General features: G+C 39.5%; 1 protein-coding gene across 1 annotated transcript in view; it reads left to right on the forward strand.

The window, feature by feature from the left end:
- The window catches only part of LAPTM4A (lysosomal protein transmembrane 4 alpha), a 16991-nt gene extending 626 nt beyond the window's left edge, over positions 1-16365 (forward strand). Inside the window, exons 2-7 of the mRNA XM_019653536.1 lie at positions 7883-8003; positions 11068-11144; positions 11249-11371; positions 13897-13992; positions 14612-14710; positions 15733-16365. Of these exons, the coding sequence (XP_019509081.1) occupies positions 7883-8003; positions 11068-11144; positions 11249-11371; positions 13897-13992; positions 14612-14710; positions 15733-15807 (591 nt within the window). The 3' untranslated portion in view covers positions 15808-16365. The remainder of the gene's footprint in view (positions 1-7882; positions 8004-11067; positions 11145-11248; positions 11372-13896; positions 13993-14611; positions 14711-15732) is intronic.
- The last annotated feature ends 6768 nt before the right edge of the window (positions 16366-23133 follow it).

The following is a 23133-nucleotide window of genomic DNA, read 5'->3' on the forward strand; positions in this document are numbered from 1 at the left end:
TTTTGGGTATTAACCAGCGTTCAGCGCTTTTTGTACTTCCGTGATCTGAAAGACCCTTCTCCGTCTCCCTTTTCCCGGCTCCCTGGAATTTGTTTTTCCTCCCCACGAAACAGTTAGGAACGGACCTTGATACAATGCAGCCTCGTTTCGACGCTCATGCCTTGCCCGAAAGGAAAGCAAAAGACCCAGTTTGCAGGCTGCGGTTCCCGGACCTTACTTGTTACAGTGTGTTTGTGATGTAGGCAGGAAGGCCTCTGTGGCGAGTCTAGGCATTCTCTTGGAGGCAACACCGTTCGGTCTGCTTTTTCCTGGTGCAGCTACCCCCCCCCCGCACGTGAGACGCTTTTCATACCAGACGCGTTCCGTTTTTTGGTTTTTGAGACCCTTGTTGAGAGCCACATAGGCTAGCGTTCCTTGGGTTTCAAGACCTCCTCTGTCACTCTGTCATAACCGAGCTGACAATGTTACTGATGGATGGTTCTCAAGTGATACTTATGTTATTTCCTTACCATCGTATCTCCAGTAGCCATACACTTTGAAACTTAATTTGTCTGCTGACTTTTAAATAGGTGGGTTCCCTTTAGGGAGTTTTAGGTTGTGATGACGCGACCGAAGTTTTGACAAGCTTCTCGTATTGTCGGCCTGACCACGGTGTGAATTTTTGTGTGTATGTGTGGGCCGTTGTGGTGTTAGTGTTACTGCGTAGTTTCTGATAACTTACGTCAAAAGGGGAAGAGCTTCATGGTAGACATCCTTTTTTGCCTTTCTCTGTTCTCATTATTTCCCTACCCAGTGCCTTGAAATCATTACCGTTTGGATAAACACCAGATGAGAATCATCTTCAGTTAGGCAGGCAGCGTTTCCTGGCCCAGCCCCCCAGGGAACGAACTACCTGGCCTACACATGATTCTGGGCTGCCCTGTTTTTACAGTCATGCTTCATTAGTGGACATTAAAAACAACAACAAAACTGGACTGTGTAGGCTGATTTGCTTGTTTCTAAGTTTATTTTGGTATTTCCTGTATTTTTAGATCTAGAAGCATCATCTTACTGGTGTAGTTATATCACATTTCCCTGAAAAGACGCCCTCTGTTCTGTATTTTAATTGATTTGTAACACTGGACATCGATCAGTTAATGGCAATAGCAGCGTTGTATTTCTAACTTTCTTCTATTTCTGATCCCTTTTGCTAAGGGCATGGGTCTTTAATTTCTTTTGTTTGTCCTTAGTGCTGCCTTTGTTCCTGTAAAGGAGTAATTTACATCCTTAGTCCTCAAGCCTCTTAACTCAACTGTGCGTCCTTCATCCCTAAATAACTTCGCTCCTACTTAACTGAGGATGAGAGTCCAGTAGCCTGGGCTCTTGGCCTGCGAACCCAATCTTCCTGTTTCTTCTCAGATCCTTCTCTCCAGTAACAGAACAAAGGATTTCTGACTCCTCTGGAAGAAATAACCACCATCCCAATTTCAACCATCTGAATGTAATTGGCTGTTTTTCTTTCCAAGGCAGATTTTTTCTTTTTTTCATGCTGTGGGCTCAGCTCATAAAAATGAAAAGAATAGCAGGGAAAAGGGATTTATAAACAGCAAAACTCAAAATGCAGGGAGAAAAACTTTACTAAGTGCATTTGTTCTCCCAGCATAGGGAGCGAGGAGTTTAAATCTGTTCCCCCATGGAAGCATTTGATGTGGAAACATTTCACATATCTCCCTTCTTCTGTGCTTTAACCATAGCTGTTCTTTGCATGGACTTTTCTGGCTCGTAGAACATTATAGGCTGCTTAAATCAGTTAATCTGAAATAAAGAGATATATTGATCATCTATAATAGAAAAGGCTGTGGTGGACATATGAAAAGAATAAAGCACAGGAACCATGTGTCATTCATCTTTTATATTCTTACTACCTGCCACATAGAGGTTCTCAAATATATTTTATCTTGAACAGGGCATCTGCCCTTAAGATATGTATACTATTACAAAGAACTTCGGAGCACAGATACAAATAATGAAACTCATGGTACATTAACAAGGAAGGAGAAGATAATCAGTAATATCAAATTCTAATCAGATTAAGGACTCGAAAAGGCCACTGGTTGTTAATATTGGTGGTGTTTTTAAAAAAAGCATGGCTTCAGTACCATAGCAATATAAGGACTAACTGGGGAGACATGTAACATTTTGAAAACAAGATCACCTAGACAAAGTGTAGTATAATATCTCTAAACAAAGAGGATTTGACCAAACAGTGCATTTTGTTGCCAGAAGCTTCTTACTAAGGCAGCGAAATAATACGGGAATGAAGGAGGTAGAATGTCACTTCTCTCTCCAACTACCTTGTCAAAATACTCTATTCCAGGTTGGAGAATACTCATGATTCTTTTTAGATTGCCTCTGTTTGTGTTTGGAACCTGGAGACACATTCCTCTCACCTGCTGGGCCCAGATACCATATCAGTGACTTCGTATCTGATACAGTGTCATTGCCTTCTAGCAACTGCTTCTACCAGTCTAGTGTTAAGGTGATTGTAACACTGTATACTAAAGTATTAATTAGTAGTACAGTATGGTTTTAAATAGTACAGTAGGACATAGAGAAGAAGCCAGAGCTAGTTATATGCACCAGGTCTGTGTTAGCCGTTGGCATTTCAGATTTGAATGAAGCTTGCCTGACTTACTAATACCTGGTTATGTACAATAACATGAAATTTCAGAAGGAGCTCCAGTTTAAATTTTGGCATTCCTTAAAATTGCTTTTTCTATTTATTTAAAAATTTGAAGCCAGATGATTTAAAATAATAGTTTCTTGCATGGTATACTTACCATGTAAATGTAATGTTTATTGAATGATTGAAAATGGGCTTAAAATTCTGCTGCAGGAGGTGTCCTCCTTCAAGGGTAATGGTGTACTACAAGAATACATTTTGAACATTTGGAATAATTTAGATCTTGGAAAGATTTAATATATGGCTTTTTTTTCATGAGTGTCTCAACCGTAAACAATCTAGGTAGCTGGGAGAGAAGTAAAGATAGGTTACCTCAAGCTGTATTTCTTTCCAGTCTGTCTTTAAATAAATCTAGCTTGTTTATATTTCAAAATTAGTATCTTTCCCCAAACACGTTGTCCTATGTCCTATGCAGTGCCTCAGTGCCATTGCATATGCTATCCCTTCTCCATGAAATGTTCTTCTCCTACCACATCACTTTAAAGAAACTTTATTAAGGAAAATTCAAGTATACAAAAAGAGTGAAGTAGTCTAACAGCCTCCCATTTACTCATCACCCAGCTTCAGCCATTATTAGCATTTTGCCAATTCCGGTTAATTTTTTAATGGTTAGCTCAAATGTTTTCCTGCTTCCCAGCCAGAGGGATCTGGTTTCCTCACTGTGTACCTGGAAGAGTTTCTACATACATCTTTATATGTACTTTTATTTTTTAAGATTTTTATTAAAATATAGCTAACATACAATATTATATTAGTTTCAGGCACACACCATAGTTATTCAGCATTTATGTACCTCAAGAAGTGATCACCATAAGTCCAGCAACCATCTGACACCATCCCACGCTATCACAATACTGTTGACTATATTCCCTATGCTGTACATGACATCAAGTGTACAGCATAGTGGTTAGACATTTACATAATTTAAGAAGTGATCCCCCTAACTAGTCTAGTACCCAGCTGGCACTATACATAGTTATTACCATATTATTGATTATATTCCCTATGCTTTACATCCCATTGACTATTTTATAACTTCCAGTTTGTATTTCTGAATCCCTTCACCTTTTCACCCTGCCCCCAAACCCCGTTTTAAAATAGCACTTATTATATATTATTATAATTATCTTTTTTTCTCTCACACAAGATATCCTTCAGGGAGGAAGGTGATATGTCTTACTCAATAAAAGGTGTATAACAACTAATTTACTAATTAACATTTGAAGTATTCATTAGACATTTGTTAAATGGATTGTCTCCTTCAAAAAAATGGTAGGAATAACTAATTTGTAACTGCACATAAGGGCAAACCACAAAAACTTACAATATACATTTATTGTAATTTAAATTTTATAATTGAATTTTAAAGGTAGTCCGTTTCCATCTTTATCTGGTGACAGTTCTTTGCTGTAAACTGGTTCCCTGTGGATCCCCCCTTTCTCTGCCTCTGAGACCCAGGATGTCCTGAAACAAACACATTGTTTCAATTATAGTCTCAGCAGATACTGGGTTGTGGCAAAATATGCTGTGGGAAAACTAAAGAATAATAATTAAAAACCAAAAACTAGTCCACAAAAGAATTTTCTGAGATGGGTGTGGCAATGAAATGAGAAAACAAAGAGGAATTCCTTTCCCAAGGCGGAGTGCTCCCATGGATCTGATTCTGTTTCTTTTGTAACCAGTAAAGTTGTTGCACCTGGCTTTTGTTGTTGTTTGTTTACTTATATAAGGTGTGCAAAAGGCTTTCAAAAATAACACAAACCACACACTGTTTGACCCACTAAATGTGCTGCACCATTCCCACATTGAGCGGTGTGTCTGTTGCCCTTGCTATTTATTAACTTACATAGTTGCTGCATTCTGTACCCCTCCATATTACTAGGTGTAGAAGTTAATTATTTTTATTACATTTTTGTTAAATTTCTTTGTTAAGTACAATAAAAGGAAAAATGAATTGGGAATAAATATTCTGGAATTGTACATAGTTGGTATTTTCACAGAAATTTAATATTGCAAGACTAAAGTCAGTTTTATGTATTTTTTGAAAAATGCTGCATGGGACTTACTAGAAATACCAACCTTAATCACAAGTGAATAGCAGGGCCTGGATTTGAGCACAGGATAGGTGCGCAGTCGTGAATCTTAAGATCACAAGGATGGGTTTCCAGATTAGTGCTTTAAAATATAAGTTGGGGTTCTAATGAAATATGATGATCTAATGGCATATAAGTAACTCAATGAAGATTTGAGAAATTGTGTGAGTATTAATGAAGTAATACTGAAATTTATTTTGCCATTACTTGGTCCTTTTGATTAGACCTATGTTTTATTTTGTTTAGTATTCAGGAGTATGACGCACAGTGAAATGAAATTAGAAGTTTCACTAACACTAGAAAAAGATAATAGTGGATGATTCTGACTTATCCATGGATGAGCAGAAAAGAGATTTTTATAAATCTTACATGTGATAAAAAATATATAAGAAGGGAAAATTAAACTCCTAAATATTTTGGGTGTGTCATTTCCTTTAATAATTGAGTTTGCATTTTTTTTTGACATGAGTTTTTTCTGTGCAGAGCTTTTTAACTATGACTGTATTGTGTTTAGCAAAATTTGCTGAATCAATTTCAAGCTTATTTCCTTAAACAGATATATAGTGTTTCAGTAGATGTATCTGATTGTTCAACAGTTCGCCTAATTGTATTAACTTATGCATTGCATACACTGGTCACACCCGTTGCAATGAAAATGCACAATTAAAAAACCAGCATTCTACTGGGGAGCCACCTAGCAATATGATTTCTCTTGTAAACAAGGCCTTTCAGGGTTGGAAGGATGAAGTACCTTGCCTTTGAGCAGTGCAAGGAAAAAGGCATGTTACTGAACTTTATTTGGAGAGTGAAGTATAAATATTTTATAGCCTTAGATAATGGTTTCTTTTGGAAAGACCTCAAAGTAGGAGTTACTTAGAAATGGTTATAAGTAGTTAGGTAGTGCTAAGAAGCAGGATGTCTTAAAAAGAACCAGATTTGTACCCTAGCTTTGTCATTTTTCAGCTCAGTGAACTTACACAAGTTATTTTTCTTTTCTGAACCTAAGTTTCCCCATCTGCAAATGGGCTTTAGTAATATTTACTTCATTTGAGTACATAAGTGAAGTAATATATGTAAATACACTTGGTATATAGCGTATAGCCTCAGAAACATTAGTTGATTATGCATTTGACATTGTGACATTGTTTAGATCACCCAACCTTATCTTATTTAAAGATAAAACTTGGGCTGCTCGTCTGTCTTAGAGAATGTGTAGTGCCTCAACTGAGAAACACGTCTAGGACAGTTTCAGCCCTGACAAACTGTGTTATCCTTCAGGGTGGACAGGAAGGAGCTACGTAATAGGTTTGTTTAAAATACTGATGATAAGGCCCAAATATCCCTTGAAAGTATCACACTTCCTCAGATTTTCAAAAAGGGGAGGAGGACAGATTCTGTGACAGGAAGCCTAACTCTAGTCCTTGGTGAGATGACTGTTTTGAGCACATAAAGGAACTGGTTGGGCTACGGCAGGGACTCACTCACTAGAGGCAGAAACGTTTCCTTTTGAAAGGGAGTTACAACCCCGGTCAACTAGGAAAATTCACCAAATACTATGGGAATTCAGCAAGATGTTTGACAAAGTCTCAAGATGTTTCTCTGGATCAGATAAAGAATTTTATTTGAAGATAGTTGATTTAGTTAGGACAGCCTCTGCCAGCTTTGTCTTTGGCCCTGTTCTCTTGCTAGTAGTGACTTAGGGATGGAGATACTGATTGCATGCTGATTACTGATTATATTTTCAAATGCAGGAAGCTGAGAGAGCCAGGAAATCTGTAGGGTGTCAGAATATCTAGATTGAGAAAATCCTGACAGGCAAGAATGTAGTAAGATGAAATTTGATTGCAAATACATGAGGGCTGATGCTTGGGCCTCAGAATGCATCTGTACAGGTACACGTGGTAGCTTAGCAGGATCGAGTGAGAAAAAGAATTAGGGGCTTTAGGGAGTCACTCCCATGTGACATTAAAAATCTTTATGAAGCCAGTGTGATTTCAGGCTGCATTAATTGAAGTTTGATAACTAGGATGTGGGAACTGAGACCCTGATGTGTTCTCTCCAGGCCGACCTTAGCTCATTTTAGTAGTTTGTCCAACAAACTGGAGCAAAGAGGCAGCTGGACAGTATGCTAGTGGGAAAATGGCACCTGAGTGTGTGTTCTAGAAAAGACTGTATGTGGAGGCACATGTCAATAGCCCTTAGGTGTTAGAGGGGGTATTTCTCTGAGGGGGAGCAGATTATCTCGAAAGGTAGAGTAATACTAGTAGGTGGAAGTCAAGTGACACAATCAAACCTGGGAAAGCCTTTACCAGCGGTTCTCAACCTTCCTAATGCCGTGACCCCTTAATACAGTTCCTCATGTTGTGGTGACCCCCAACCATAAAATTATTTTCATTGCTACTCTATAACTAATTTTGCTACTGTTACGAATCGTAATGGAAATATCTTTTTGTTTTCCGATGGTCTTAGGCGACCCCTGTGAAATGGTCGTTCGGCCCCCAAAGGGGTCACCACCCACAGGTTGAGAACCGCTGCTTTAGAGCATTTAGTTTTTAAAGCATTTAGTCAAGAGGAAATAATCCTCCGCCTGGATAGGAGATGCTTCCAGGAGATGCTGGGGAGGTCTTCCGGGCTTATCTGATGGGTCATTATATGTTTATCTGATGGCTATTGTATTTATCTGATGGATAAGTATATTGGATGAGCTGGTTTCTTCTAACCCAGAAATTCTGAAATTGGTATATAAATAAATACGTGATTGTGAACATGAACAATTTGTAATGAGCCCCTATTTTTAATTGTTGCCCTGTTCTGTTGTATTGAATCAAACACATCGATCAGTCATCTTTTCTCTGAAACAATTAAGTGTATACTTTAACTTTATGAGATATTTGTTTAAAAAGTATTCTTAGAGTGGTATTGCATAACTATTTTATCTCACAGATAGTCTCCCATTTTATGTCTGTCTTCAAGTAAAACAATTTTAAATATGCAAAGACATTTAAAGATTGTGCTGAAGACTGCCTCTTGATTAATAATATAATTAATAAGATACTATCTTTCACAGGTGGTGAACCTATTGATGGCAATTTTGCTTACTGTGGAGGTAACTCATCCAAACTCAATGCCAGCTGTCAACATTCAGTATGAAGTCATTGGCAATTACTACTCATCTGAGAGAATGGCTGGTATGCTTTTTGTTGAAAATACCTCCTGCTAATTACACTCATGCTTGTTATTTAGAAGAGGATTAATTAAATTATGTATTAAGTTATTCTACTTGCTGAGGTAGAAAAATGTTTTTATGGATTTTTTAAAGATACTCAGGGTTATAATGGAACGTTTCTAGCCATGGACTACTAGAAGACTTTTGAGAAATTGGTATTGTATACTTTGACACCTGTCGGATATTGTGGAGCTAAGAGGGAAAGAAGGAATTACAAAAGACTGTAAGCCTTTGAGGGTGTACTAGAGGGTGGGAGATTTGCTCATGGGACAAATAGACGTACAGTAAAATATAAAATATGAATTTTTTGAATATTTGGTGATATCTTTTGCTCAGGGTCACAATTCTAAATGTATTTCTATGGTCTGGATGAAGAAAGACTTAACATTAGAGTTAAAAATAGAGTAACCCTAGGACATTTATGGAAATTACCTTTCTAAACCTATTTGTTCTGATTGCAGTATTTTCATTATCTTTCTCTAAAATACAGGTGCAGAAAAATTCTAGTTAAAATATTATTATAAATTATTTTAGAAGTTTAATATTTGAACAGGAAATTATGCCTCAGACTTTTCAGTGTGAATAATTTCTATATGTTGATTTTTAAAAAATTGCGCTTCAGAAAAATGTTCCCAGTTCACATGTATATATTTATAATATTAAAGGATCTTAATTATCATTTTTAGATTTATTAGCTTTTATTATAAAGTTTTATGCTTCATTTCATTTATGGCCTGTTCTGACTCATTTATGAAGTTGTTTTTAAAAAACATTTGGTTGTCAATAAAAATGATTCATTGTCCACAGGGCTAACTTCTGTTTCTAGGAGACAAGTAGAGTTTTGTGATCATTGGTCATCCATTATATGAAAACACAATTGTTCACACTGTGTTTAAAGAGCCTCCTGACTGTCTTTTCAAATATAGTACAGTCCTTTAATTTTGTTGTCAAATGTGATAGAAGAAATACCAAGAACATATTTGAAACATCCCTCCTGGCATTCGTTTTTTTTCTGACTAGCCTGTTTTTATTTAAAAACCAAAATAGAACAGCAAATACAACTTTAGCTTCTAATGGCTGTTTTGGTATTTATAAAATTTTACTTTGGACTGTAAAATGTTACTGAACTTGCTAATGTCAGCATTTTCAACTGTCATGTATATTTCTCTTAAAATTGAGATATAGAGATACATTTAGGATTATTGAGAATCTTGTAGGTCTGTACAGCTTGGCTTCGAGCCTTGGCTAGAGCTGCAGGGATAAAGTCACAAGTTTATTGCATGTTGCATAAGTGTTGTGACTGCTGTTGAGAGAATCAGATGGATTCATTATTAATATTTGTTGATTATAATTTTACAAAGCCCTTGTTGTTGGGAGAATATAAAAATACATAGTTCTTGGTCATTGTGGTAGTTTGTGTTTTCTCAGGAAGTTGAAATTTGACTTTACCACATACCTTGTATTATAATGGCAAGTTAGTTTTCTGATATTGGCTGATGGTCGATTTTAAATAATAAAGTTTGTGACTAGTTATTTTTAATCAACTAGACAGGATACGACAATCAGTATACTATATGAGATACTTCTGCAACCTATGCAAGCTGTTCTTCAAATATGAATTTACTCATACTCACCTTGGGAATGGGTAAACACTTGGGGGCCCCCTAAAGGAGGTTCCTAAATGTGTTGGTGAATGGAAACCTGAGGTTCATATCTGGGTATCTAGCCTTCATATTTTGTTTGCTTTATTGGCACACATACTGGAATACCTCTTGTTCCAGGCATTGTATGTATTTCCCACCTGCCACTCGATTTCTCCCCATTTTGCTATTTGTTGCTTCAGTGAAAGATGTTGAACTTTGTTATTTCAGTACTTTAAGAAATCCGTAGAAGCATGTAGTCTTCCATAACAGATTCTTAAAAGCTGATTGTTTGAATTACGAAGTTTTCTTCCAAGTTTGATAGTACCTATCCCATCCTGTTTGAATTCATATTTTTACTGACTTTTTCCCTCTAAGTGCCATTTTACACGTTGTAGGAGGGAAGTCCTTTAAGTCCTTCACATTTAGCTGTCCTGTATCCTCTAGCGAAATTTAAAGAGGACTGTTCTTAGGGCTAAATATCGATGATGCTTGTATTGCCAAGTGACAAGATGATACATAACATTTATTCAGTGTTGTGAATATTCAGCAGTTGTTCTAATTGTTCATCATTAGTAGTACCCTTCAGGTTCTTAATCCTGCCCCAGAGTCTCAGATTCAATTTTAGATTTGTGCTAAGAAGCTCAACAAGTGTGGTTTAGTATTGTTTGAGATTACTTGGGTTTTTTGTAAGGATATTAGTGAACATGGATTAATGTAGAGAAAAGGAACAACCTCTGAGAATGAGTTGAAGAACAAACAAGAAAATGGACCTGCATGGCGGAGAGGCCAAGGTGAAGGGGTGCAGAGTGCTGGGTTTGGGTGTTGGGATGCGGGGGAAGGGATTAATGGAGAACCTTGAATTTCAGACTATGCATTTTATCTAAGGCAAGAGGCTGCATCTGTAGCATTCTGTGTTTAATACATGTGTCTTTTAAGCAAATAACCACCAGCCTTTTCTTCCAGATGAACCCTGCTCATCTCACAAGACCCAACTTATGTTACTTACGTTTTATTTTTTTTTTCTGATTCTCCAGGCAAAGCTAATTGTTTCTGCTTCTGTTCTAGCACTTGCCACATTGGATTATAATTATCTATTTGCACATCTTCAGACTCTTAGACTCTGGGCAGAGATCTAATAAGTGTGAATTGTAGCAGTTTAACAAACAAGAAGAACAATGGTGTGAATTTCTTAAGCTTTATTACTTAACGCAGAGGCAGATTTTTTCTTTTTACCCTCTTGGCTTTAGACTTTTTCATAGTCAATCATGAAACTACTTAGATGTTTTTAAGTTATTGTAGCTTTAAAATATTACTTTGTCATGAAGAGTTTTGTTCTTTTTGCATAAGTAGCTTAACTAGATTTTTGTGTTTTTGTTTTCTTAGATAATGCCTGTGTTCTTTTTGCTGTCTCTGTTCTTATGTTTATAATCAGTTCAATGCTGGTATATGGAGCAATTTCTGTAAGTATCCTGTTTTCAACTTTTGGAGTTTGATCTTTACTGAGTGGTACTTAGTAATTTCCTACATGTGATGTGACATCGTGTTTGTTATTTTTTCCTTTCAGTATCAAGTGGGCTGGCTTATTCCGTTCTTCTGTTACCGGCTTTTTGACTTCGTTCTCAGCTGCCTGGTTGCTATCAGTTCTCTCACTTATTTACCAAGAATCAAAGAATACCTGGATCAATTAGTAAGTGTATATACTAAGTAAACTTTTTTCCATTTTAAGTAAAATATTTAAATTCTGAGTCAGCTTTAGGTACTATTTTAACCTACCCTATTTCTTTTTTAAAGTGTCCTAAAATAATATCATTACTCTTAACTACCATGTTGAAACCAGTAAGGTGAAAATAGAATATCTTCTTATCATACCATTTAGATATTGAAAGTCCCAAAAGATGGATGTCACAGAATTTAAGGAGTAGTTTAACTTTTGTTTTGAGTATACTAAAAGTATAATAATTTGACTGAATTTGGCACTCATTAAAGTATTAGCTTTTTGTTTTTGCAGGCATCAGTACAGTATATTTGTGTGTCTATTGTATTCTTCACTTTGTTCTAGGCAAACTGTTGGTGAATGGTATAGATATAAAGAAACGTCTCTCTCAAAGGAGTAAACCATGTATTTGGGGAGTCAAGACATGAAGATGTTATCTGTGATAATGAACTAGAAATGTCACAGGACATTAGTGTATGAGGAGCTTAGATTAAATGCTGTAAGATGGAGGGGCAGGGAACCCTGGGCTGAAGTAAGGTCTGGATGGGGGGGTGGGGTCCAGATGCATGAAAGTTCATTTCAAAAATATTACCTTTTAGGAATTTTCTCCCAACTTTTAGATTTTCTGCCTAATCCATTTTGCATACCACCAAATTGATCATTCAGAAAACATCTGGTGATTGCTTCTTATGTGCAAGGCACTCTGCTTAGATTCTACTGATATATCAGCAGAACTTCTTTCTAGTGAAGGAATCAGAAAACGGACAGTTATTGACTTAAGATTGTGATAAAAGCTGTGAGGGAAGTGTAGACTGCTATGTGAGTGGCTATCACACAGGGTATTAGTCCTGGGCTGGGAAGTGAGATTTCATTCCAAGTAGGAATTAAGATGGGCAAGTACAGAATGAAATGTTTCAGATGAAGAAACACCTTGAGGCAGGAAGGAACATGGTATAGTCGGGGGCCTAAACATGACCATGGTGGCTGGCACACAGGAAGGGAGGGGCAGCAGCAGCATGTGATGAGGCCGGAGAGAAGTAACTGTTGGCCTGGTCAGCAGCTTCTGAGCATGGTTCTCTCTGCGCAGGTCACCTCTGGCTGGAAAATTGGAAGCGTTCTGAATAAAGTTTACAGCATCCCCCCATGAGCTGGTCCCATTAGTCCCGTTATGTGTGCTTGTCCTTGTATCTATAGACAGAGGCCTAAAGAACAATTCTGTCCCAGGGGAGCACTTAGCTAGGGTTTGGGGTTAGTGTGTGGATACGTTTTATTCCTTTTTTTTTTTTTTTTTTCCTTTGGTCTTTTGGGATTTCTTTTGTGCCGCTTTTTTTATAAAAATGTGATTAATTCTGTTGGCATTTGTATTGACATTTCTGTTAAATACAGATAGAAGTTGAAAATTAAATGAGCTTTATAGAAACACATGAAAGTGAATTTTTTACTACCCCTTTTATAGACCTCAGTGGCTTCTCCCCTGTTTCATTCACTTGGTCTCTCAGCCTGGAGGATACTTTCTGTGCTGGCCAGCTTGTAAATCCGAAATTAATCTTTTGTGATACCCTTCTCCCTGAGCCTCGCTCATTGCCTTGTACACAGTAAATGCTAAATCAATATTTGAATAAATATAGCTGATCCTTCTCAGTAGAACATAGTATGTCTGCAGTAAATCATATAGTCTTGCCTGGATTCGTAACCAGGGGCATGGATGCCACCTTTTTGCCCCTTCTGATGAGCATTGAGACTGACGATTGGGTTTTAGAAAAAAATTATTTTTTCCATGTAGAACTAAATGTCTCATGGAACTTAGATAAATATCAGCACTTTCTGACTTAGTGACCCAGGGAAAATTTGGCGTCCTGTACAGGAGATAGTGTTTTCTAAAGGCCAGAAAAATGTAAAACAGTGAAAAGTAAAGAGAAAATGAGCTCAATTTGGACTCCTGGGAGTATTCTGGGTATTCAAACAAATGTATTTTGAGTGATAAATAGCATGCATTAATGTTGATGAGGCTTAAAATACTTTGAGTTAAATTCTGTTTATAAGTTTTTATTAGAAAATCATTTTGACTTTGGTGCCTTTTGTTGATATTCTTAACATGCTCTCTAGGTTATCACAAAGTACAAGAGCTGTGGCTGAATTCTAAGTGTGTGTATGTGTTTAATTAACCTTGATATATTTTAGAGCAATTTTAGGTTCACAGCAAAATTGAATGGAAAATACAGAGTTCCCATATTACCCCTTGTATCCCCCCAAAATCCCTCTCCCCCACCACCATCCACATGTCAGACCACAGTGGTACATTTGCTACAGTTGTGAACCTACATTGACAACGTCTGTATCATCCAGTCTGTAGCTTACATGAGGGCTCACTCGGCGTAGCACATTCTGTAGATGTGGACAAGTGTATGACGACATGTATCCATCATTGTTATCGTGTGGAATACTTTCACTGCCCTAAAAAGCCCCTCTGCTCTGCCTCTTCATCCCTTTTGTTACAGCCTGATTTTCCTTATAAAGATGACCTCCTGGCTTTGGACTCCAGCTGCCTCCTGTTTATCGTTCTTCTGTTCTTTGTCTTATTCATCATTTTTAAGGTGAGCTGCTGATTAAATATTTGGGGGCCAGTTAGACTGTGACACTGCCCATCTAAACCTTGTTACCTGTCTCCCTAGAGTTTATAGTAAGTGACAGTGTTGATTGTGGCACAGTAGCAGAGTGCTGCTAGGGAATACCCTCCCTCTTGTTTCCTGAAAGTGGTTGGAAATGCCGGGATCCTTCCTAAATGTAAGGATTGTCATGTGTTTAGAGTGGTTCATGATTTGGATTGAGAATCTGTTAAAATTCCTAAGGTTCAGAAAAAGAATTTCTTCTGCAGCACAATGGTTATCAGGCCTGAATTGAAACCTCAACTCCGGTTTCTCTGTAAAATGATTATAAAACATGTGACGTTTAAATGAGAACAAGTAGGGAAAGACCTGGCCTGCGCTAGGTCCAAGTGGACGTCAGTTCCTTTCTCCTTAGAGAAGATGTGGGGAAAAGCATTACAAGTCATCGCAATTTTAGAACAGGTATCTATAGATGATGGATCACAAAGTTGTATACTTGAAACCTATGTAATTTTACTAACCATTGTCACCCCAGTAAATTAATTAAAATTAGAACAGGTAGTCTGTTGAGTTAAAGCATATATAAATTTTGTTTGTGCTCTTTTAGGCTTACCTAATCAACTGTGTTTGGAACTGCTATAAATATATTAACAACAGAAATACGCCAGAGATTGCTGTGTATCCTGCCTTCGAAGCACCTCCACAGGTGAATGACCTTCTAATATGTTAAAACTTCACTAGCCATTCCTGATTATTCCCAAGAACCTGGATCTTGACTTTTTTTTTAGTGCCATGGCTGTGGTTTAGGGCCTGGCTGGCTTAATCCACAAGAGTCAGCGTTTCCCTGTTGGAATCCTGGGTACACTGCTCATCTAATGCAGTCTGGCTGTCAGGCTTGATTTTTAAGTGGTCCCTTCAAGAGTGGTGCATTTTGGGAAGAGATCAGACAGGAAACAGCAGTGGGACCCATGCCAGGCTCATGGCTTCTGGAACTTGTAAGGATGGGGGTACCATGAGTTGAAGCTTGTGTTGCTTTCAGAAAACATCCATATGATCCAAGGGGAAAGCGGATTTTCCGCGGGGAGGTGAATGCCTGGGTTCCATGAATCTCTGGGAGGCTGACCTCTCAGGACCCTTAGTTGCTGCTGTACTGTTTTCCCAGGTTTCCCCCATGTGGAATCTTTGTGGTCCATATAGGGCCAGCCTGTCACACGTAGTCACTTAAGTTAGAATGCCACTCTCCTACATAGATGTGCCCTTTACCCCAGAAGAAATGATACTGATTCTTTGACTATCGATTATGATGAAATTCAGGGTGCAGCATTTGTTGGAAGCTTCCTAAGCGTGGTTCAGTGGGCCCTTAACCTAGATCTGCAACCCCTGAGATGTAGTTGGCACTGGTACTTTTATCAGTCACACTGAAAGGGCCGGGGGAAGCAGTGGCATATGCTTCCTGCCAAGGTGTCCTGGTCGCCCCTCACGGTCAGCTCTGAAGCGAAACTGTGCCCTCGCTCCGTCTCTAGCAGTCTTGGATCAGACAGCTCACCTGCATGTAAAGTTCCAGGTTACTCGTCATCTCTCCTCTTAGGAACTACTTAGCTAAGTTTCTTCAGCTCTTCTCTGTGGGTTTGTATATTCCTGTATATAACGTACAGTCTGAAGGCTGAATTATACCAGATGGGATTTTAAAGGAGAATTAAGTCTGATAGAATTTTTTTTTCTCTGCAGTATGTTTTGCCAACCTATGAAATGGCAGTGAAGATGCCTGAGAAAGAACCGCCGCCTCCTTACATACCTGCCTGAAGAAAGTCTGCCTTTGTCAATAAATCCTATACCAGCTTTTTGTCTTGTTTATTTTACACAATGCTGCAATACAGGGCTCTTCAAACTTGTTTGATATAAACTCCATTTTCCTTTGTTTAAGCATTTATTTTCAAACACTAACAAGCTTTGTGGACATCTATTAAAAGTCAGGTTTTTTTTGTTGTTGTTAAGTCTATTATATTTTAGTAGTTTTTGAGGACAATCTAGGTTAAGCAAGAGCAAAGTGCCATTGTTTGCCTTTAATTGGGTTGGGGGGTGGGATCAGGGTATTCTCTACACTTTTTTTTTTTTTAACTTTGCACTTTCTTTATATAATAGTTTGCATTTCGGTTATTTGCTTCCCTGAGGACTTTGAGGAAGGATGAATTAAATATTCAGGGTGAGTGAGTTGGGTATAAGACCTGAAGTGTTCAGCTGTGAAAACAGGAAAAATATATAACATTTTAATTTGACTGTGGAAGATGACTGTTGCATGTTTCTAATTTGTATGTGTTTTCATCTTTGTGATAAGAGCTTTAATAAATCTCTTAAAATTTACTGTTGTCATTTTTAAAAAATCTATTGCCCTTTTTTGTTTTTTTTAAAGTTGCAGAAAAGGAGTTTATTAGAAGTAAAAATACATTTCAAAGAAGCAGAAGCAAGCCCAAGCCGTAGAGAGTGGCTCAAGGGCCATTATTAGAAAAGAGTATACCCCAAAGAGTTCGGAGCTGGCCGAGCAAAGGAAGCTCAAAAGGCCTATTGCCCTTTTTTTTTTTTTGTAGAAGAAACCTGACGTTTTCCATTGTGATAAACTCAGACTGCCAGGGTTTTTGATACTTTGAGAATACAATCCTAGATTTTTCATTAGAAAGCATTTCTTCAATGCAGTAACTCTGAAGTATTGTTTAAAATTTCTGTGTACTACTTGAATCACAGGCCAGAAATTAATATTGATGGTTTGATAGAACAATTATATGGCTAGTGTAGCAAGCTGTATTTTTATGTCAAGATCATTTAGTTAGGTAATGAGCCCATTAAGAACAATTCATATTAAAATATATCAGTTGGCCTCCAGAGGGGAAGCTAAGAGAAAAAACGCAAACTGCAGCTTATTGACCCCACAACTCAAAATTTCTCCTGAAAACATCCTACTTTGCAACATGCAAAGAATGCAGCAGCGGTAGCATTATGCACATCTACCATATATGAGGTTGCACAGTTAAGTTCATGAACTCATCCTAGAAAAAGTGCTACATACCTCATAGCTGAATATCAATACGGTCACCTTCGAAGTAATCCCCTTGGGAAAGCTATGCATAGATGCCAGTGCCTAGCCCACCCTTCAAAGCAATTTTGGAACTCTTTCTGAATGACCATCAGAGCTGTCGTATTACCCTTGATATCTTGAATGTCATCAAAATGTCTTCCTTTCAATATTTCCTTTATCTTCAGGTAAAGAAAGAAGTCACTGGGGGCCAGATCATTTGAGTAGGGAGGGTGTTCCAATACAGTTATTAGTTTATTGGCTAAAAACTCCTTCACAGACAGTGCCTCGTATCGTCATGATGCAAGAGCCATGAATTGTTGGCAAAAAGTTCAGGTTGTCTTAACATTTTCAGGGAGCCTTTTCAGCACTTCCAAATAGTAAACTTGGTTAACTTTCCAGTTGATACAAATTCATAATTAATAACCCCTCTGATATTAAAAAAGGTTATCAACGTTGTTGCAAGAAATTCTCGAACTTGTCAGATCTTGTATGACATATTTTAAAATATTACAGTTTTTAGTTATTTCTGTAAAAGGTCATCCTTTCCTTTGATCATTTGGCAAATGGGCTTTCAGTGAATTAGCTTTGAACAATGATTTGGTGAACTGGCCTGCTTCCTTTTCTCTCCCTCCAGCATGTAGGACATACATACCTCCATTACAGCTCATGATATATTGTATCCGTGTCCCTGTTAGTGAAGAACTTGGACATGAGGCCTCTGTTTTTACACCTTAGCAGTGGTTTGCACAAAGCTGCCAGGGAGAGGGAGAGTAGTAAATGTTTACTGAACGAAACAATTTGCACACATTTTACAGTGCCAATAGATTATTTTCAATATGAATTGGGTGTCTAAAGAGGGTATAACATACCTACATTGAAAGGTTCTTGCAATATGAAACTAAGAGGCTTGCCTTTGATGAATTGTACCTTTTCTTCCCTCTGGTGATACACTAATTGCTTGTTTTCCAGCCTGTGACTAACTTGTTTGCCGTCATCGTGGAACTTGGTTTGTTCTAAATCGAACTGTGCCAATGTTCCTTGTAGGCAAATGATAGGTGTGTCACTTTCAGGACTCGAGTTGGCTGAAAGAAAAAGTTGTGCCTTTGCCTGTCTGAGGGTGCTTTGTTTTACTATGAAAGTCATGACTTCCAAGTATGAGAAAATAATTTAGAAGCAAAAATGAATGTTGCCAAACAACGTGGCACTCAGGCACTTGGGAGGCAGCATGGAGCTGCTGGAGTGAGCACAAGATCTGGAGTCAGAAGATTGAAATTCACTTCCTGACTTCACCGAGCTATTACTCCCTCATCCTGGGAAATTGGACGGATCTGAGCTTCAGGTTTTACATCTGTAAAATCTGTAAAATCAAGAAGATGCAACCCACTTTCTCAGAGTTGTTCTTAGGATCAAGTGAGGTAACACATGGAAGGGTTGGCAACTATGAAGCACTGTGCAAATATTATCATGAGGGGGTGTGAGCAAGGAATGGCTAGAGGAAGGGCTGAAGAGGGAGAGAAGCAGTTGACCCAGAAACCAGAGAAAGTGACTGTTTCTGGGTTGTTAGGAAGGCGCTCTGTGTCCTCATTCCGTTAGGCAGCTTAAAATCTGGACAAGTCATCAGGAAAGCTAATTTATATTCTTGGCCTTCCTACCTATTGAACGACATTAGTAAATAGCTCATTGAAAATGAGTGGCTGACCACATTCTGTCTTGCTCTGACCTTCTGAGACTTAAAATTTTTCGTCAAACAGTTAATTATCTTTTGAAGAGAAACATAATTTAAAAATCTACATATGTAGCCGTTTAGTTGCCATTTCTGGTGCTCTTCATTCTTCTGTAGATCCCCATTACCCATCTGTTCTCCGTTTTTCTTCTGCCAGAGGACACCTTAATGGTTTTTTCAGTGTGGTTCTGCTGCTGATGAATTCTTTTGGCTTTTGTATGTCTGAAAATGCCTTTACTTTTGTTTTCAAAAGATACTTTCCCTGGGTATAGAAGTCTATGTTGTCAGGGTTTTTTCACTCAGTACCACTATCTTCTTGCACACGTTTCTACTGAGAAATTTGCTGTTACGGTTAACTCTGTCTTGGAACATTTTTTTTTCTTCTGGTGTTTAAGAGTTGTTCTCTATCACTGGTTTTGAGCAATTTGTTTCTGATGTTCTTTGCACATTTTAAAAAATGTACAATATAAGTGGAATATGCAGTGTAAATTAAAATGTAGGGTTTCTGCTCCACTCCCCCATGTTTCCTGTGCTTGGGGTTCATTGACCTTCTTGGGGCTATATAGGTTTCCTCAAGTTTGGAAATTTTTTCAGCCATTATTTCTTGTCTTTCCCTCTCTCCTTTGGGAATCATGTCTGGCTGGAAGGAAGATAAGGATAAGTTTCCTACAATGAGGTGATTTGGCATAGGCCTTGAGAATTGGATAGGATTTGAACTGGTAGAAGACTTGGTAACTTATTTAATAGAAGGGTCAAGGAGGAGAGAGGACACCAAAATTTCGTGCTGTGTGGTGGGGGCCAGGGGGTGGGGGACACTGGCAGAGGAGGAATTAAAGAGGAAGATGTTGAGTTCATTCTTGGATCTGGTTGAGCTACAGGTGCTTTTTGTGACCTTTGAATAGAGACTACAGTAGGCAGAGTTATTAATGTAGGTCTGTTGCCCAAGAGCAGGATTGGGACGGGAGATACAGATTTGGGAATTACCAGTGGAGACTTGGTCGCTGAAACCATACTAGATGAACTTCCTGACAGATGGTACACAAAGGACCAAAGAAGGCCCAGTTAGTCAGACATTCCACTTACCGTGATTTATTCTAGGGAAAGAATAATTCACAACGATTCACAAAAGGAGATTCATTAAAGAACTGTTTATGATTTTAAAAGCTAGAAACTAAATGTCCTACAGTGGAGAATTGGTTAAATAAATACAAGATACAATGGAATGCAGTATAGACATTAAAAATGATGTATTAGAAGAATGTAGCCAATAAAAATGTTCACTGAACATTAAGTATAGAAAGCAAGTTACAAGACTGCAATATACAGGGTGATCTCATTTTCAATAAAAATATATGACTATATAACCAGAGAAAAAGAGACGCCACGTAGTTTATCTGAGTGGTAGTGCCATGGACGATCTTTATTATTTTTGCTTATCAACATTTTACAAATTCTCTATAGTACATTATATTACTTGCTTAGTAAAGCCAAAAAATCTACTATAATTCTTTTAAAAGCTGACCTAGAAAAAAAGCCTGTGGAGTGTGAAAATCAGAAAAGGAAATGGCAAAGGAAATAGACACTTCGTGTAGAAGCAGGATTATACACCAGCCAAGAAGAGGGGGATACATGGGCAGCAGCCAAAAGGGGAGATAACTTTTGGAAGAGGCCTTTGGTTTGGCGATTGAGTGATTAGTGACTGCTCCTGAGACGTGGAGGAAAGAAGAAGGGGAGAGGGGGTCATTCCCTGGCCCACGATGTCTCATGACCTTAAAGCCAGTCCCTCAGCAAGGCTTATTTTGTGCAGGGATGCAGCCCTAACGTCACTGTTCACGCTGGGCAGCCATTTCCTTGCATCTGCCCTTGCAGTGGACTCACGTGCAGGCCTGTCGTGAGACTGTTAGAACCAGGACTTTGCAGACTTGCTCAATGTGGCGTTGCCTCCAGAGATAACATGCAGATTCCTGGACCTAGTCCCAAACCATTTGAATCAGAATCTCTAGGGTGCGGGCCCAGGAACCTGCCCATAAAAGCCTCTCTCCCTGGCGATTCTTATGTACAGTCAAGTGGCAGAACCTCTGCGTTAGGGCCTGTGTGTGATAGGCCTCCTTCTCTAGGTTTTTGGGTTTTTTTTTCCACAGAGAGGGGACTGAAACTGGCAGTTTCTGTAAATAGCACAACTGGGTGTTTTGGTTACAAATCAGTAAGTCCAGGATGTAGAAAACATATCTCTTGGAATCCACCATAGTCTTGCAATGTGCTGGGGAAGCCTTTTGAAGCTGGGCAGTAGTACACAACCAGAAAAAAGAAAGGACTTGGCTCCCAGGAGTGACAGCCTGTTGGAAGAGGCCTTCAGTGAGGTTCCCCATTGGCCTGAGCTGAGATCTAGTGCAGCTTCCTACTCGCAGGATGCCAGAGGCAAGAACAAAGAAATCCATCTGTTGAGACTCTACCTATGAAGCTGAAAAGCTGTTAATAGAAAGTGGTTAGATGAGCCAAAGCAAGGGGATACTTGATGAAAGGCTGGTGTGGATACAGATACAAAGATTCTTATTGAATGGAGCAGAGACCTCAGGGAGGACCCATCTGTCCCATTATAAAAGATACATAAAGAAATTGTACTAGATCATAGTGTGGCTTCCACCAATTGGCTGTCCCTTTCATAAAAGGCTTATATTCTCCCCATCAGGCTTGGCTGTGTGACTTGCTTCAGCCAATCAATCACACATGAGCGGAACGGATGTAAACCACTTCCTTGCAGAAATGTTAGGATCAGTCATCTGGTTCCGCCATCTTTCCAATCTGTCCCAAGACCAGCATGTCCCAGATTGGGGCCGTTCCTTACGCCGGATGCCCGAATGAAGATGTAGAGAAGAGTCGCGGTCAACCTACGAAGAACACGTAACAGCAAGAAATAAATCTTTGTTATGATAAGACCCCGAGATTTTGGGGTCAGTAGTTACCATAGCATAAGCTAGCCAGAGCTGACTAATAAATAATCTTTTAGAATCGTAAAAACAAAATAGCAGTACTGAAGTGAATTTTTAATTCCCTAGTCTAACCAAATAGTTTTAATTTTTTCATATGCCTACATGCAAATGTGCTAAAAAAGGCCAGTACATGTTATGTCGCTTCTGAACTTCAGGCAAGGCGCCGGGTGGAGGAGGAGGCCCAACTGTCCACTGGAGGAGGCCAGAGGAAAGGCCTGTGGACCCAATGGCCAGCACAGAGCTGTCTGCTGTCAGGCAGTGAAACAGCACGGCCATTTCCTTGGGCATCATTCGGCTCTTGGAAAAGGCAATGCCAGGCCATTTCTTCTCCCACAGCCTGCTTATGGCCCTGCCAAGGCAGGGCTACATATCAGCTCTGTTCTGTGCTCTTCCATTTCCCGAAGTCTCAGCCCCACCATAGATTGTGAACCTGCACTTGGCAAGGTAGAATTTACGGGAGCCCAGCCGCGAGCAGTGCAGGCATGAGCTCTGCCCTCCTGGAGCCTGCAATCCAGTGGGGTCAGATTGGATTTTCTTGGGAGTGAGGTCTCAGTGTTTAAGAAGTGAAGTGACTAAGGTTACTGTGTGGAGTGTGGATTTTAAAGGGCAACAGTCTAGAAGCAGGAAGACGCGATAGGAACGTATGTTCATTGTCATGTTTTATGATCCCACTCAAATGTCACCTGCTTTTAGAAGCCTTCCTGGCAGAGCCAGGGTCTCTTTCTTACAGTCAGCATGTTCCATTAGGCAGGTCCACCGTTTATCCTTCTTTCTCTCCCAGAGGCTGTGAGTTCCTGGAGGGTCTCCTGGGCGGCCTCCGGCCCTGTGCTGCCCGGACCACTCTTCCAGAGAGGAAATGGGGTGTAGGGAGAGAGCCTCTGAAGCCTCAGTGGGTACAGGCTGTCCTTCCAGCTAGCAGGGGGCTCTCTGGGGAGTTGACGTTTGACTTTCTATTCCCGGTAATATAAGTTCAAATGTTTGAAGAGGGGATGAAAGCATTGCTATTCATGCTGCTAGAATCTGTGAGGTTTTTTCTTTTTTTTTCTAACCGAGAGCCCACAGCAAACCTTGAGGTTACTGGCTGGGGAAAGGAATGTAGTGAGAGGCGCAGGACGAAACCTTGCGGCGGGCAGAGCCGGACGGATTGGGAGGGCAGAGCCTGGCCCACCTCGCTGGGACCCTGGGGACGGGCCAGAGGCGCCCGGGGGGTCTGGCCGGGTAGGGGGAGGAGCAGGAGTGGAGGGTCGGGCGGGCTGCGGCCCCCGCCAGGCCCCGCCGGGCCAGGGGGCGTCGGTGGAACCCACCCAGCCGAGGCCCGGCCGGGGCGCAGGGCGGGGGCGGGCGGG

Source organism: Hipposideros armiger, unplaced genomic scaffold, assembly GCF_001890085.2.
Source record: "Hipposideros armiger isolate ML-2016 unplaced genomic scaffold, ASM189008v1 scaffold_0, whole genome shotgun sequence".
Taxonomy (NCBI): domain Eukaryota; kingdom Metazoa; phylum Chordata; class Mammalia; order Chiroptera; family Hipposideridae; genus Hipposideros; species Hipposideros armiger.